This window comes from Enhydra lutris, unplaced genomic scaffold, assembly GCF_002288905.1.
Source record: "Enhydra lutris kenyoni isolate GAN:26980312 unplaced genomic scaffold, ASM228890v2 scaffoldscaffold64, whole genome shotgun sequence".
Lineage (NCBI taxonomy): Eukaryota > Metazoa > Chordata > Mammalia > Carnivora > Mustelidae > Enhydra > Enhydra lutris.
Window position 1 is genome coordinate 8,864,130 of NW_019154148.1, and position 17,337 is coordinate 8,881,466.

General features: G+C 52.5%; 1 protein-coding gene across 1 annotated transcript in view; it reads right to left on the reverse strand.

The window, feature by feature from the left end:
• LOC111158907 (RasGEF domain family member 1C) overlaps window positions 1–17,337 on the reverse strand; it is a 35,780-nt gene that overhangs the window by 16,229 nt on the left and 2,214 nt on the right. Inside the window, exons 2-6 of the mRNA XM_022521231.1 lie at window positions 15,138–15,320; window positions 14,858–14,980; window positions 13,523–13,660; window positions 6,780–6,980; window positions 5,683–5,757 (exon numbers count right to left, since the gene is read on the reverse strand). Coding sequence (XP_022376939.1) covers window positions 5,683–5,757; window positions 6,780–6,980; window positions 13,523–13,660; window positions 14,858–14,980; window positions 15,138–15,314 — 714 coding nt within the window. The 5' untranslated portion in view covers window positions 15,315–15,320. The remainder of the gene's footprint in view (window positions 1–5,682; window positions 5,758–6,779; window positions 6,981–13,522; window positions 13,661–14,857; window positions 14,981–15,137; window positions 15,321–17,337) is intronic.

The following is a 17,337-nucleotide window of genomic DNA, read 5'->3' on the forward strand; positions in this document are numbered from 1 at the left end:
ATCATGAATATGTCACAAATCTAACCTTGCTTGTGCCCAATAAAATAGCTTCAAAATATGGAGGCAAATAGTCAGAAAGGCTTAACTCCTTTAGAGGGAGAAATCAAATCTTATTGCCACAATGGAAGATTTTAACACAAGGTCAGCAATTCATAGATAATAGAGATTAAAAAAAACAGTATAAATATAAATTTGAGCAACACAACTTACAGAGTTGAATTAACAGACAACTAGAGAAGCCTGCTTTCACTCAACCATATGAAAATGTGTATTCTTTACAAATAGTCAGAAATCTAAAAGCACATTTTAAAATAATCTATTGGTCAAAGATGAAATCATCATGGAAGTTAAAATGAGAATGTTGAAAACAATTATGAGAGTGCAAATAAAAAACTTATTTAGAAAGAAATGAAGAGTCTTTCATACTTTTATTAGGATGGAAGAAAAGATGAAAACAGGCTGTGCATCCAACTTAAAAAATTAGAAAAAGAATAACAAAGAAAGAATCCAAAGAAAGCAGATGGAAGGAAATAATGAAGATGAGAGAAAAAAAATGAAATTGTAAAGAAAGATGCAACATATAGAATCAACAAAGCCAGAAGCTCTTTATTTGAAAAGACTAATAAAGTTGATGAACCCTTAGCAAGACTGATGAAGAAACAGAGAGAAGTAAATACAAAGAATATTAGAGGTGAATATGAATGTGAAAAGAGTGAAAAGATAACTAGAGAGTATTGTGAATAACTTTGAGTCTACAAATGTGAAAACTTAAAGAGGACTGAGTCAAATTTCTGGAAAAATATAAATTAAAAAGTAGAATAAAGAAGAAACAGAAAGCCTAAACAGTCCTATGATTACTAAAACAAGGAAAATCTTGAATGGGTACATAAAAGTCTTCCCAAAAAGGAAATGGCAGGCTCGGATGGTTCACTAGCAAATTCTCCCAAATGGTCCAGGAACAGGTAAGTCTTTCACAGAGAACAGCAAACAGGGAGAAAACAAAGACAAGACAAGAACAGGAACAGAAAGGAAAATGAAAAGTCAACCACATGATTCTAGTTGCAGAAATCCTAAACAAAACAAGAGCAGACAGCCTGAGGATGCACATAAAGATAAGGATTGCAACCCAGTTTTGTTTATCCCAGAAATGCAAGGTTGGCTCAACACTGAAAAAGAAGAAAACAACTAATACAGTAGTTCCCCCCTTCTCCGTGGCTTGTTGTTCATGGTTTCAACTACCTACCATCAACCACGGTCCGGAAGCAAGATGATCTAAGACTACATCACGGCGCCTATGTCATTCACCTCACTTCATCTCACCACACAGGCGTCTTACCATCTCACATCATCATAGGGAGAAGGGTGAGTACAGTGTAATAAGTTATTTTGAGAGAGAGAGAGGCCACATACACATAACTTTTATTAGAGTATACTGTTATAATTGTTCTATTTGATTATGAGTTATTCTTATTAATTTCTTACCATGCCTGATTTATAAACCTTATCATAAGCATGTGTGTATAAGAAAAAGTGTAGTATGTACAGGGTTCATACCATCCATGATTTTGGGCATCCACTGGGGGGTTTGGAACATATACCCCACAGATAAGGAGGGGGACTACTGTATAAGTAATTACTTAACGGTTTAAAAGAAAAGAGAACATAAGGTTAATAGACCCAGAAAAAGTAGTCAATAAAATGCAACAACGATTCATGATAAGAACTCTCATCAAAGTAGGACCAGGGGACTTCCTTGAGCTCATAAGGACATCTAGGGGGAAAAGAATATCATAGCAAACATCATACTCTATTGTGACATGTGAAAAGCATTCTGTTTAAAATCAGAACAAAAGAAGAATGCCGGCTAGCAACACTTCCTTTTATCATTTTGCCAGAAGTACTAGTTAGCACAATAAGCAAGAAAAAGAAATCCTATTGGTCAGACTTAGCAGGGTTATTCTGTAATAACTAGTTATCCCAACATTTCAGAGATTTAAAAAATAGGGCCCATCTGTTATTCATGTCCACTCTTATCAGTGGAGGATTCTTTGTATGACTACCCTAGAAATAAAAAGAATAAGGATTGGAAAGGAAGGAACAAAACTGCCATTATTCCCAGATGATGTAATTGTCTATGTGAAAAACACCAAGGAACACAGAAAAACTATTAGAATTAACAAGAATGCATAATATCGTCAGATACACAGTTATATACAAAAGTCAGTGCCATTCCTTAAACTACATAAGCAGTTCAGAAATAAGTACAATAGAAGATGCCATAAGTAATAGCAAAAATATGCATAAGGAACCCAGTGGGGGAAAAAAATCTAACAATCTGTTTAATATTTTTATGGAGAAAGTTATAAAACATTAGAAAGGTATTATCTAAGTAAATGGCGGGACACACCATTTGTATGGGTCAGGGGAACTCGGTATCACGAAGAGGAAAATTCTTCCCAAATTGGTCTGTATTTCATATAGTCTAACAAAATCCCAGTAGAGGATTTTTCACGGAATTTGGAAAAGGATATAAAATTTCGAACAGAAAAACAAAGGGCCAAGAGTGGCCAAGCCACTGCAAATGAGGAGGGTTTGTTTCACCAGATAGGGAGAAGAAAACCCAGCACACAACCATAATCATGAAGACGATGTATCCTGACACAGAGATAGAAAAACTGACGAGTGGACAGAACAGACATCTCCACGTGTAGATCCAACCTGACATACGACAGGACGGAACTGTCAGGGCAGACGGGCAGGCAAGACGATACATTAAAAAGTAGTGCAGGAACACTTGCTGTTTGTGTGCAAAACCAGGAACATGGATCTCAACCTCAAGCCATAAAGTGAATTTCAGATTTTTTTTTTTTTTTTTTTTTTTCTGACAGAGAGAGAGGGATCTCAAGTAGGCGGAGAGGCAGGCAGAAGAGAGAGGGGGAATCAGGCTCCCTGCTGAGCAGAGAGCCCGATGCGGGACTCCATCCCAGGACGCTGAGATCATGACCTGAGCTGAAGGCAGAGGCTTAACCCACTGAGCCACCCAGGCGCCCCCACAAAGTGAATTTCAAATTCAAGGCTTCAATGTGAAGGGCAACATATTAAAACTTCTCGAAGAAAACACCGCAGATTATCTTTATGATCTGGGTAGGGAGCAGGGAGGGATTTCCTAACTCCCCTCCCAAGCCCCACCCCCCAAAAATAAAGGAAAAGCTTAGTAAATTCGATTCGGTTAAAATTAAAAACACCTTCTCATCCAGACACAGAATAATGAGAATGAAAAGCGAAAGCAAAACAAAACAGGAAACAAAACAAACCCCCCTCCAGGACCCTGAGATCATGACCTGAACCAGAGGCAGACACTTCACCAATTAAGCCACCCAGGCGTCCTGGTTGTTTTTTTCTTGAAAATCAACCAAATGAACCTGTCACTTCAAGGAAGTAACTGCTGGTATTTGTTGTCAGTGATAAAATTCAAAGTTTCAAGAGAGAATTGGGAACTTGTAAGACACGTATCCCTGTCTGTGACCTTGACACTTTCCCAATACCCACAGGCTCTTCTGGAAGGATGAGATCAGTAATGATATTAGTGGATATGATTTTAAAATATCGCATAATGAAATGTACCAATATTTGGAAGATCAGCCTGGATCAGTGAATTCATATGTATTCATATGAGTGTCGTTTCCAAACGACCAACATATGATGTTATTAAAATCATGCACGGGCAAAAGATCCATTCAAGATGCAAGATGGACCAATGGATTTTAATATAACAGAGGACTCAAAGTCCACTGATACATTTTCAGATTCCAAATTGCAACTAATCTTAAAAAAAACTACCACCTGCCAAGTTTTAGCATAGTATCAAAGAAAACTATTCACTAATCTTGAAATGCTGTAAAAATTCTCTCCCCTTTTCCAACTACATATTTGTGAGAGGTTGGATTTTTCAACCCAGACAATATATGTCAAGAGATTGAATGCGAAGCAGATAAGAGACTCCAGTTCTCTTTTTGTTGTGTTGGTCATTAAAGAGATTTGTACAAATACTGTAAAACAGTCTCACTCTTCCCTGTAATTTTTTTTTTTTTTTACTTTGGTAAACTTATTTCCATAAAATATATTACTGAAGTGAACATGTGATAGGTTATTATTGCTATCTGGAATAAATCTTTTAAAAATTATCAGTTGCAATGGCTAATCTGATGAATATTGTTAGATGTGATCTACATAAAAGTTCTTTGGGGCCCTTCGTAATTTTTAGGAGTATAAAGGGGTCCTAAGACCAAGTCATTTGAAAACTGATGCCCTAGAAAAATATGCACCGATGGGACAGGGAAACGTGTAAGAATGTTCACAGCAGCAGTATCTATAATAACGAGGCTGGAAACAACCACACACCTTCCTCTACCATAGAGTGGGCGAAGAGAGGTCACGGACAATCTCTGATGCACTTCACAATAAAAAAATAATGCTTAGAGATGGCCAAAAACCAAACCCATAACCAAAACCGAACCTCAAAAACAGCCCGCTGGGAGCAGCCAAGCCTCCTTCCCACTCCAACCCCCGTGCTCGTGCGGGGCTCCCAAGAGTACCCAGTGATTGTGTACATGCATGTTTTGTACAAACAGGTATGACGCACCCTCCTTTTTGGTTGTTACACAAATGGCCACATCCTCTTTGTCACTGCTCTTTGCTCTAGTTTTTTTCTCTCTGTGATGGATCTGGGAGATCATTCTCTACTTTTAGCCACTCTGATTCTTTTTAATAGATCCAGAGCATTCCGTGTGTGGACCTCCTGTAATTTGTAATCAAGCCCCTGCGGATGATAAGCTCGGTTGCTTCCAGCCTTTGGCCATGATTCCCACAGTACATCCCAGATACTTTTATGCATGCATCTTTTTGTACACGGGTGTGTATATCCACACGATAAATTACGAGGCGTTGAAAGTTGAGGTCAAGGGTATACATCTCAAGCACTGATACTATTGTCGAAGTGCCCCCCACAAAGGGCAGGGCCAGTCCCCCCACCATCCATGTATGTGAATGTGTCCTTCCCTATACACCGGTGTTTTGTCCCCGCTTATCCAAGAGGTGAAAACGCATTCCTGAGTAGTTGCTCCTCTTTAATTACACCAGAAGGCAGAAGACAACGTTTCCAGTTCTGATTCGAAGTACACCCGGTTGATAAGCACCAGGCACCCTAATGGTTGGGTTCTGACAGAGGAGGGGCAAACCCGAAATCCCGCTTCTGGGCGCTGTCCACAGTCCGTGGCCCCAGGGGCTCCTACATCCCTTAGACTGAAGAGCTCGCTCGTATTCTTTCCTGGGAAGAGCGCACGAGCGCGCACTACCCCGGGTGGCCGCTGGAGGGCACCAGCGCCCGCCGGAACGCGCCAGGAGAGCTTGGGGTGCGCTCCACTCTCCTCCCAACCTGGGCCCTTGGCTCCGCGCCCCAACCCCCGCGCCCTCCGCCCTTGCTGGGTGGGTGACCAGCTGGCTTCCCCAGGACTCAGGGCTGCTGGGCTGGAGGGGCACAGGTGAAGTGGACGCAGCCCCTCAAAGCCCATTGGCTCTGCCCCGGGCCCCTCGGAAGCTGGCCCAGCTGACACTCATGGCGTTCCCCAGAAAGGCCAGTGGGTTGGGGTCACTGGTGGAACAGCCTGTCCAAGGGCCTTCTACCTTTGTGCTGGCCAAAGGGTCCTTGTTCACAAAAGCCTGGATAAACTCCTCAGGCCCGATGTGCCGTAGCCGTTCCTGCACCAGAAGGGAGAATAGGAGTCGGGAAAGGGAGGAAGGTGTGGGGAGGGAGGTGCCCACCCAGGGCCTGGCATGGTACTTCTGCAGGCTCCCTGCCTCTCAGCCCAGCCAGGATGGTCTCTGGACAGCTTCCCTTCTCCCTAGGGCTCCACAACCCCATTCTGGGTTTTCACAGAGCTTGAAACCATCCCGAAGGAGGCACCCCTCTTTTCCCATGCCCAGGGGCTGCCGAAGCTCATGGGGGGCAGAAGGCAAGGTCCCCATAGGGCGTGCTTGGGAGATGCGAGACCCAGGAAACCCAGCTCGAAACTGGGTAACTGAAACAACCTGCTCCCTCCAGGGGAGGTCTGGGTCAGACTCAAATCCTGGCTCTGTCCCTTCTACTGTGTGGCTTCAGGCAAGTCTCTTTACCTCTCTGGGCCTTAGTTTCCTCATTGGTGCAAAGGGAATAATGATAGCACCTCCCCGGTGTGGTGTGGGAAGACGAAATGAGATGGTGCGCATTCAGTTCTGAGTATAGTGCCGGAAGGCAGTAAGGGAGCCATAAATGGTAGAGGTTTAAAAGAGAAGACCTACGGCCCCACCTCCCCTCTCTCTGGGGCAGGCCCCTCGGCCTTTGCACCTTTAAGGAATCCAACATGTGGGAGGCCAGACTGGGGTCTGGACTCAGTATGTCTGCGAGTCCTACATGGGGAAACTGAGGCCTTGGTAGGGAAGGCATTCATAGTGTGAAGCAGGTGGTGGCAGAGCCAGTGTTTGAATCCAGTTCCTCTGTCCAGGGCCCAGACTCTCAGGCAGGCCCCGGGTCCAAGCTGGGCAGGCCCAGCATATCCAACCCTCCTGCTGGAATGGTGAGAGACCATCCCAGAGCCAGGGCACCGTGGAGGTGCCCGGCTGGCCCCGCTGTGACAGGCTCAAGCCCCGGGGTTACACGGACACAAGGTGGGAGGCCAGGGATGGCCGGTCCTCAGTTGTTCCTGGCTCTGGGTCTGGCTAGAGGAGGGCCCAGGCCTGCTCACCAACTCCACATGGGTGAGCTGTTGGGCCAGAGTGTAGGGGTCACTGCAGACGCCGAGGAGTTCCCGGTGGATGGAGGCGGGTGGCTTGGTCCTGTAGGAGATGGGCTTGTCGGCACCCAGCAGGCCTTCTGGGCCCTGGCCCTGGGCAGCCAGCTTCTGGTGCAGAGCCTGTAGGAGCTGCTGCATCCTCTTTCGGTATGCCTGGAGAGGAGGTGGAAAGAGAGGAGTTCAGGCCCAAACACCCATCTCCTCGTGTCTAGCCTCTGAGGCTCTGGGCCAGCTGGGTTGTGAGCTGTGGCTGGCTGTGCCCACCCCCGTGTCCGCCCTGAAGCAGGACCCAACCCAGGGTGGCAGGGAAAGGTGGCAGGATGACCAGTGGGAGCTGAGAGGAGCACCTGTCAGGGAGGGCGACCAGGGTCAGGGGGCTGCCCCTGCTCTCTGGGCAGTGGGACAAGCTAGGGTGCACACTGCCAGGGAGACAGAGACAGGGAGAAAGGAGGGAGACGTGGAATGGGCTCTGCCCCACCCCCACCCTGGGGACCCCCTCCACTCTCCCGACTCTGAGAGGCCTTCCTATCTGTGCCCCAGCAGTACTTGCCCAGGTCACCCGATGTGACTTCCCTATGGGGCCACTGTGGGAGATGACCGGGGCGGTTTACTCCCCCACTACAGCGACAGCTCGGCGGGGGCAGGGAAGCCTGCGTGGTCCCCTCTCTGTGGGCAGAGCAGGGTCTGGCTCTGGGCCCCTGGTGGGCCTTTACTAACCACTTCTGCGAACAAAAGTGTCTCACCGTGCAGCTCGGACAGATATATGCTTGCTTTGGGCTGTCCTAGATGGAGTGCAGGGAAGAGAGGCTGTGCCCCCCCCGCCCCCCGCCAGAGGGGCACCCGCCTTCCCACACCCAACAAGGAAATGGATTATTACCCCGTCAGAAACCCCCATTTCTCGAGGAAGGCACCATCAGACTGGCTGTGTTTATGAAACTTGAGGCCCACCGTTCCCAAGGGGCTGGTCACTAATCCACAAACAGAGCCCCCGAACTTGTCAGCTGGACCTCCCCCACCCAGAGGTTGATTCAGCTCCAACAAACTGAGGAACTGGCTTGGGAGCAGGGACGGGTGTACCCGAACCCTAGCTCTTGCTCCCAGAGCCCCGGGGGCCAGGCCCACTGCTCAGCTGGATGGTAGGGGGGTAAACTGAGGTCCAAGTCTTCCATCCATCGCCTGTGGAAGGAGCAGCCCCTCTCAGCTCTGCAGGTCCAAGAGTGTGGTTAGCACGCTGCTGGTCAGGTCTTCACAGGAGTTGGGTCCATCTTGTGAACCCCGACACCCCGCACCACCTCCCTCCATCTCTCTCCTCACTCAGTCTGTCGGCAAAGCCTGGGGCCCTCTCTCAGGCTGCATCTGCCTCTGGTTCCTCCTGCTCAGGCTGTTGGCAGGCTCGTCTGCACCATCCTTCCGTGCTGGAGATCCCCCCACCCCACCAGCATCTGGGACCCCTCCCCTGCCATCTGTCCCTTGGTCCTGGGTACACTGGGTCATGTCCAGAGCATCATTCAGCATCTATGTGGACAACGTTCATCTCTCACGTGCAGCTTCTTCTCAGCTCTCCAGAGCCACATGGCCAAGGGGCCACCTCCACCCAATGGGTGTAAGGGCCATCTTGCTCCCCTTGCCCAGAGGTGCCTCCTCTGTCCGCATCACTGTCTCAGTGACTGGAGCAACTGAAGCACTCACATCTGAGGCTCAGGCCAGGGCCATCCTCAAGCACCATCTCCCACACAGCCCTCCTGCCCATCGCCGACCCTCCTGATTTTGCTTTCTGCAATCTGCATGCTTTGTCTCTGCTGCAGGCCCTCAGAGGGCCCCCTGCATCCCTGCTGGGCTCCCTTCACTCCACTCCACAGCCAGAGACGTCTGTTGAAAACGCATGTCTAACCCCTGCGTCCCCCTTCCTTTAAATACCCCAGTGCCTTTGCAAAGACAGAAGTCCCGTGGGGCTCAGGGGTCCTGAGGTCAGCTCTGGCCACATTCAATGGCCTCCACATGGCCTCTGTCCCCCTTCTCAGTGCTCCAGACCCAGGCCACTTCTCCATCCCTCTAGCCCCTTCCCCTGGCTCTCACCCCAAGGGGTGACCCCGGGAGGGCCTGTGCAGTCCTCTCTCTCTTCTATGTTCTTCTCATGGTTGTGACCTCAGAGCACTGGGCTTCCTTCCCACCCTTGGCCAAGCCTCGATCAAGTGATTGTCCATCTCCTCTCTCTGCTCTATCAGCCACATGCAGATTACACCAGGTCACCGTCTGCTCGTCCCCAGCATGAAGGACCTGGGAGGGGCTCACAGACACGATGTACCAACTGGATGAACGTGGCCTTTCCCTGGTTCTAGCTGGCCTGCCTCACCGGTGTAGACTGTGGAGCCCTCCTGAAGTCAAGGGCACAGCATGTCTATGCCTAGAGTCTGACAGAACCACGGACTTACCCTATATTAAAAATACGCAGATGATTTCGGAAGACTTGTTTCTTCTGAACCAATATATTCACTCCCAATGATGATCATTTTCTGCTTGAGAATTCCTTCAGAATTCACCCGGCAGTGTTGACCTCAAGCTCATCTGTTGGTTCTTTCCCGAATCTTCTGTACCCCATTCTGAATAGAGGGATGGTGTGTGCTGGTTCCTCTCTCATTTTCTCATGAGTCCCATGCCCTTGTGGATAGAGGCTGAGAGATCTAGGTACGTCTGAGCAGACCCAGAGACCGAGCTCTGAGGATGCTGAGGCTGTCCCTTGTCCCTGTCAGGAATGCACGCTCCAGAGCATGGGGGATGCCAAGCACAGCAGAGCTCTACCCCTCTTAGCCTGGCAACGCCATCCAATTCCAGAGCCACCTGCCAGGTACGCAGAGCTGGGTTTCAAGTACAGAGGTCATCCAAGGTGAAGACTGTGGCTCCCCAGGTGCCTCCTGGCCATTCGTGGTTAGAACTCATTTCTGGCTGGACAGTCAAGGGCCTCTGTCCTTTGGAGTTCTTGAAAATCCCACCTGAGCCAGCCCAGGGTGCCCTGCAAAGGGCTTAGCCCAACCCGCACAGGCAGACACCACTTTGTTTTCTGTGTTAGCTCCCCAACCCCTGTGCCCTCAGGGGGCTGCGTGGGGGCACCTTCGAGGGCAGCAGGGTCAGCCCAGCAGATAGTCATGGAAACGGGAAAGCAAGGCCATCCCCTGGGAGGGCCCACGGTATCAGCTTCTTCTGCAGCCGCCCTTTAGTGCAGCTGTGACCTCAGGGACTCCCCTAGCTTCCCCCCCTCAGCCTCAGCACTGGCCTCCGTGAGCCAACACTGCTGAGTCCAACCTATGGACAGCCCCTCCACAGCAGGTCCCCTGCCTAGCATGGGGTGGCCCTGAGCAGGTGTCCTCAATGCAGTGGCCATGTTCAGTCATGGAGAAGGGCCTTCTCAGCTCCTCTCAGGCTTTTTGTTCCCAGATGCTGAGAGGTGGAGGGCCGTGCTGGGAGATCAAGAGGGTTCGGGACGGGGAGCAGCAGGTAAGAGGGCAGCGTCACCTTTCCCGGCCCTCTGATGGGGAAGCCCCCTTGCCCCTGACCCTGTGCTCTTTCCTCTCCTTCTGTGAGCCCCACTGTTATCTCACAGCCCTTATCACCCTCCCTCTTTATACAAAGACAGTGAGGGCTCAGAGAGGTTAAGGAACCGGCCCAAAGATGTACTCTGAAAACACTTGTGCTCATTTTGCTGATTTGGGCGTGGCACTTTGTATCATTCAATCCGGTCCCTGGGTGAGAAATCTTTTACAGGAAAATGCTGAAATATTTTTGGAGCCAAAGATACAATGTTTAAAAGTAATCTGGAGGGAGGGGGAAGTGTGGGAAGGGAGAGAAGAAGTGAATCTGGCAAAATGTTAATTGTTGAGGCTGGGTGATGCATATGTGGGGGTTCAGGGTTGTTCTTCTCTGTGTTTGTGTATGCTTGAAACATCCCACAATAAGAACTCTGTACCCATTGAAGTAAAAGCCCTGTACACCTGAATTCTGGAAATAATTCGTTCCCCATCACAGCTCACACTGACCAAGTGCTGAGGTAAGAACACACGTGACTGCCGGGACTCTTTGCTACAAAGTTGTCTGATGGTGAGGATTATCCTGTTTTGCTGAGGAGGAGACATAAGCTCAGAGAGGGGAAGCGCCTTGCCTAAGGTCACACAGCTCTGGTTTCTGAGCCGGGGTCTGAGTGGGCTCAGGTGCTCTGACCTGGACCCCATGCTCTGAGTCCTACAGTGGCCCTGCCTGATCAGACTGGTCACCAGCTCCTTTCCAGGCTGAGCCCTTGTGCTCTGTGCTGGGAGGGGAGCAGCCCATGGTCCACCTCTAGGTGGGGTCCACCCCACCTTCGGGGGGAAGGGAGGCAGCACCCAGAGGACATGCCCTTTGGAGTGGGTGCTTTCTGGGCAAGGACAACTTGGGGATCTCAAAGACACAAGGGAGCACCCTCATTTCGGCCCACACCACTCAGAACACCTAACTGGATCCCAAGGTAAGGAATGAGAATGCCTCAGGTGAATTACATCTGCTCCAAAAGCCCACACCTGGGGGATGGCAGCTCTCAACAGTCATTCCTAGGCCTCACTCATTTCTCATCCATGGGGCGGTGAGAAAAGACTTCCCAGCACGGCCCTGGTGGTAGGCCTGACAGCTTCTCAGGAGGTTGGCGAGGAGGCTCGGTTTCCCTCAGAAACCAGCCCAGGACTTACACCATCCCCACCACTGCAGCTGGAAGGACAGGAAATGGTTTTGCCAATGGCAGAGGCAGGCCTGACAAGGGGGGATGATTCTGTCTTGTCAGTGGTTCGGATCTCATTCTGCTGGAGACCTCCTGGCGAGAAGGTGCTGAAGCAGGAGACTGGGCTCTCCTCCCCCTGAGAACCCAACTCCACTCCATCCAACCATCCATGCGTCCACCCCTCTGCTATTGCCCATCTCCCCTTTTATACAGCCCCCCACCTTCAGATGCATCAATTCACTCATCTGTCCTTCCTTTTTCTTCCTAATGTTTGCCACTCACTCATCCACCTACCTATCCATCACTCCACCCACCCATCCACCCACTCGTCCATTCATCCACTCATCCATCCATCCATCCATCCATTCTTCTATCTACTCATCGATCCATCCCTCCTTAGTCATCCATCCATCCTTATTCACCCATCCTCTCAACCACCCACCCATCCACCCACTTATCCATCCATCCATCCATCCATCCATCCATCCATCCATCCATCCATCCTTCTATTCGTCTATCCATCCCTCCTTAGTCACTCATCCATCCTTATTCATCCATCCACCTATCCATCCACCTATCCATCCTTATTCACCCATCCTCTCAACCACCCACCCATCTACCCACTCATCTATCCATCCATTCATCCACCCATCCATTCTTATACCCAACCACTCACCCACCCATCCAACCATCCACATTCATCCATCCACCTACCCACCTTCTAATCCTCCCGTATGTCCATTTACCCACCGCCCCACCTACCCATCAATCTTTCCACAACCACTCACACCAAAAATCCATCTGCCTATCAGAATACTAAACATCTATTATCCCCCCTCCACCCTTCCATCAAGGTAGCCAACTCTCTATCTATCTGGTCAGCCAGCATCTCCCTCCCTGCTTCTACCCACCCCTCCTGATTCATGCAATTATAGAGCCTTCTCTGACCCCATTTCCTGCTGCATCCTAAGCCAAGAGTCAGGATCCCCAGGTGGATTAGGAGATGCAGAGGAGGAGGAAGAGGAGCAGGAAGAGATGACCCTCATCTCACCAAGCCCTCAGAGTGGCTAAGTCACTTGTCTGCATGTGACGTGGCCCACAGGCAAGGTCTCCCTCCCCGCTTTATGGATCCCTGTTGCCATCTGCCTTCACAGTTTTCCTTTGTTTCACAAGCACTGGACTCTGCCATGTCCAGACCCACTTTGAGGCCCACAACTAGCTTACAGGTTGCCACATTCAGCCTCCTACCAGGGAAACTGATCTGCATTCCCCGCAATGCTCTCTCCTAGGGGAAGGAGCATCAGTGCCGGCCACAGAATCACCCTGGAGATTCCAATAAACCTGTCCCTTCTAAGTGTACCAGGAGACCTCCCTTCCCTCTGTGGGGTCCTTCTCTGTATTCTGACCCTGGTCCTGAGAGGTGGGGATCTGTTCTCCTTTTACCTAGAAGCGCCTTCCCCAGAGTAATGCAGCTGGGAGAACGGGGCAGGGAGTGGGGTACCTGATGCCCACCCCACTGGCTGCCTTCCAAGTCACAAGGGCTGCCTTTATTTTGCGATGTGGTTTTAGCCACAGTGGAGGATGGGAGAGAGGGGTATGAGGGGAGGGAGTGGCTGTTTCCTTTTCTGCCCTAACCAGGGCCCTCCAGGCCAGCCCGAGGGGTCACTGACCAAGGGCCCTGTTGCAAGAGCCCGAGTGGATCCTTCCTTGGCCTGGCATCTGATGCCATGCATGAGCGCAGGGCAGGAGAGGGGTCAAGAGACCAGACCTGGAGCCACAGGCCTGGTTTCCCTGCCTGCTCGGCAGGGCCTGACTTCCCGATGGGGCGGAAAGGCGCTGATCTCAGAGGGGCTGCGGGTACACACCAGGGCCGTGAGGTTGGCCCCAGGAACAGGCTCCGGTCCCGGGCGCAGGGGCGCAGACAGGGCGCACCCCTTGCACTAGGCTTGCCTACCTCGTCACAGGGGGCAATGCGGCCCATCACGTCCTTCAGGTGCCCGATGGTCGACTCCTCCTGGAAGTCCCGCGGGAACGTCTCCGTCCATTCGGCCAACAGCTGGAGCAGTTTGGGGCCGAACTTCCGGACCCGGGCCTGCAAGGGAAGCCGCGGCGCGTCCACACCCGGTGAAGGGTGCCTAGAGGCGCCGCCCCATCAGCCCCTGCGTCAGCCACGCACTGCACACGCCCCGCTGGGGTCGGGCTATCCCGGCAGCGCCCCTGGTGGCCAAAGGTGGTATGCCTGGTGCCTTCTCTGTGTCAGGTCAAAGGGAGGCCACCCAGGGATGGGGGCTTGACCACAGGGGAACAAAGGGGAACGGACGCACATTTGGGGCAGGACCCTCTGTTGTTTTTGCCTGCTGGGCATCCCGTCTCCCTCTCTGTGGTGATAACATCTCAGTTTGCTTTGGGGGTTTCTGTCCCCCTCATTCCCAGCCCTTGGGGTTCAGGGGTCAGCTTACTGCGACTCAGCCCCCCTGGCAGGGGTCCAGATCAGTGCTGGCCAATAAGTACATGGTACACCCCCCATCTTGCACAGTGACTGGCTCACGGATGGGCATGTTGCCCAAACTAAACCTCTGAGCTCGGGACTTTCCTTGGGACCTATTTAGAACATGGCTTGCTGTTTCCACTGGAATTGGGAAGAGTAGATGGTGAGCCTGGAGTGGCAGAGGCCACCTGTCACCGGTTAGGGAGAACCTGCCGAAGTGAGGGTGAGGCTGGCCTCGAGGAAAACGGAGCAGAGGGCCGGAGGGAGAAAGACCCTATTTCCTTGGGGTTCGTTTGAGCCTCCGGAGCCAGTGGTACTTGGTGACTTTGCAGTTCTGTGAGCCAAGGAAAGTCCCTTTGTCTTAGGCCAGTTGTAGTTGGGCTTCTATTTCTGTAACAATGGGGCCTGATGGACATACCTGTAAAGAGTCACAGCCTGTGGGATCTTGCCGGGACAGAGGAAGGCTAGGCTATCAGCGCACCTCACAGAGGAAGGGATGGTGGAATGGAGTTTGCTGAGAGCAGATGGCGCAGGGCCATCCCAGATGGCAAGGGTCCTACTGATGCGGCTCTGGGGTCCCGGGTGCCTTGAGCTCAGGGGCTCCCACAGGGCAGTGGAAACGGCACCTGGTTAGAGGTTCCAACTCCGTCCCTTCTAGCTCTGAGCCCCAGACAAGTCAGAAACCCCTGCGGGCTCCTGCCCAGGAGAATGGGGACCATTACCGCCACTCCAAGAGGTAGATGCATAAGGACGCGTCAGGGGAGTGTCTGTACACAAGAGGGCCCCTGTCCTGCCCCTCACCTTGTCCAGCACTGGCTGGTCCAGCTGCTGCTGCTCAATACACAGGTGGCAGACCCGGGCCAGGAGCTCCCGGGGCTCGATGAAGAGGCGGGAGCTTAGAAGGAAGGTGAAGATGTAGGCTTTCTGAAAGGGACACAGAGAAAGGCAACATGTGCTCACAAGGGCATGGCAGGGCTGTGTCCTCTGGTCCAAGACCAGCCCCAGCCCTAGTGTCTCCCCCATGCGTGGTAGAAGGGAGCCCGCTCTGATGGCCCTCCTCCCTGCTGGATGGGTAACCCACCTCGGGGTAGTAGTCGGTCGTGGGCACCAGGTGCTGGATCAGGGTGTCTAGGGAGGCTGACGAGGGAGCCCCATCCAGGAGGGGCTGGCCGGTCTGCTCGCCATCTGTGAGCTCGGTGGGGGGTGGGCCAAGGCTGCCAGGGGTGACCATGTCGGAGGCGCTCAGGGTCCGGGGCATGCCTGTCTGCAGTAAAAGGAGTAGTTAGGCACACCCGGACTGGGGCCCCGCTGGTCCTCTGGGCTCCTGGCTGGGTGGGTTCTGCCTCCTCCAGGAGCTTTGGTGCCCATCGAAGCCCAGTGACCAATCACTTCTGGGGGGTGGGGGCTGGGGGATTCCTACCCCCAGCAGGGCATCTTTCAGCAACCAACCCTCCTCCACTCTTGGTCCAAGCCACTTAGGGACTGACTCTTTCCGCTCCTACCCCCAGGGAAAATTGTTTTGGGCATGGCTTAGACAATTCACAGACTGTCCCAGCTCGTGGCCACATAGACGATTAGTTCAAGGGTGGGCCTGGTCCAAGTTGGAGGGCTCAGGCGCGATCCCAGAACATCCGCGGCACTCCGAAGCTCTCTCCCTCGCTGGGGTCCCTAAGCCCGGCTCACTCACTGCTGCACCCCAGGGTCCGGCCCCCGCCTGGAACATACAGAGTGGGTGCTCGGTCAAGGTGCGGGTGTTCAAGTGACTCAGCGGGGCAGGTGACAACAGAGGAGCCCAAGATGACACCGCTGTAGGGCGATGGGGCCAAGGGGCAGGCCTTCCCGTGGGAAAAGCCCTGGGGGCCTGGCCCCGCACGCTCACCCCTCATCTCAGCCCATAGCCCTCCCATCCTTCAGATGAGGTAGAGGAAGGCTCACAGAGAAAGGCAGGTGCCCAGCTCGCGCGCTGAGTACCTGGCCGAGCTGGGTCTTGAGGAGAGGTGTGTCTGAGGACAGGCCCCGTTTGTGTTTGAGGACAGGCCCCGTTCCTGTCTACCAGCCCAGCTGGGCCCTAATGTTGGAATCCCCAGAGCACAGACTCCAGGGCACATGGGCAGACTCCGGAAGTGTGACCAGCGGTGCCCAGGGCCTGAGGAGAGAAGCATGTGCTGGCTGGCGATGGGGGTCAACTCGGCCCCTCCTGGGACAAGCCAGCCCTCCCACACATTGTGTTTGGCCCGTGGACACCATCCCCGGGTGCCGACTCTCCTTCCTAGCTCAGATCCTGGCTCCGGACCCAAGTCCCTCCCCCTGGTGCCTCCATCTGTTGGGTCTGCCTCCTGGCATCCATTTCCTTTCCTCGCAGCCAGAACACCAAGCTTTGCAGGTGTTCCCCCAATAACCACGCCTTCCGATGAATACTAACCACGGTGCTGAGAGGTCAGGAAGGCTCCGCCCACACCTGGCCAAGGGGTGGGCACGAGGCCAGGCCGGTCCAATCAGACACTGCCACCCTGAAATACGCAGCTGAAGGGGGCGTGGCCTGAAGAGGCAGGCCTGGGAGGGCTTGGCTTCTGAGTCACAGCTGCCCCTCACCCCAGGCATAAGTTTCTGCCTCAGTTTCCCTGCTCACATCCCCTGCTCCCGCTGACCACCCTCCACCCCTGAGGCGCACCAGTCAGTCTCCTTGCGTTTGGGTCTCCAGGCCCAGCATCTGGAGGTCCTGGGGCTCCCGCCACAGTTAGCAGTAACGAGGGGGCCAGTCTGCATCGCATCTGCATTGGAGGCATGCGCCACCCCCACCCCGTGGGGGTGCCACCCTGCAGGTGGGCACCCTTCCTTCTGGGGATTCGTGCTGTCAGACCCAGAGTCCACCTGCTGTCGGAGTCTAGTACTGGACAACTTCTTGGGACTATGTGGCCTAAGTCTAACTCCTGTATGGGACACAAGGGGAAATGTCTGCAGGGACAAGTGTCGGACCAGGTGGAATTACAGGGAAGGTACAGACCTAGAGGATAACCTTTCTCTCATTCCCCAACGTTTGACAGAGAGGTGTGTACCCCAAATATCTAACTTTCCTCTTTACTGGACAACACAAAACCACCTGGCAAGAGGCTGGCAAGGGCCCTGTGGTTCCCCCAGGATGAGGTCCGTCAGAGAGAGGCCAGAGCTGTGGCCACAAAACAGCATAGCTCCACTGGACTCCTGGGGGTGCTGACCACATGCTCAGACCTTCCACATTTAAGGAATGCCAGGATTCCTGACTTGTATGCTTGGTATCCTGA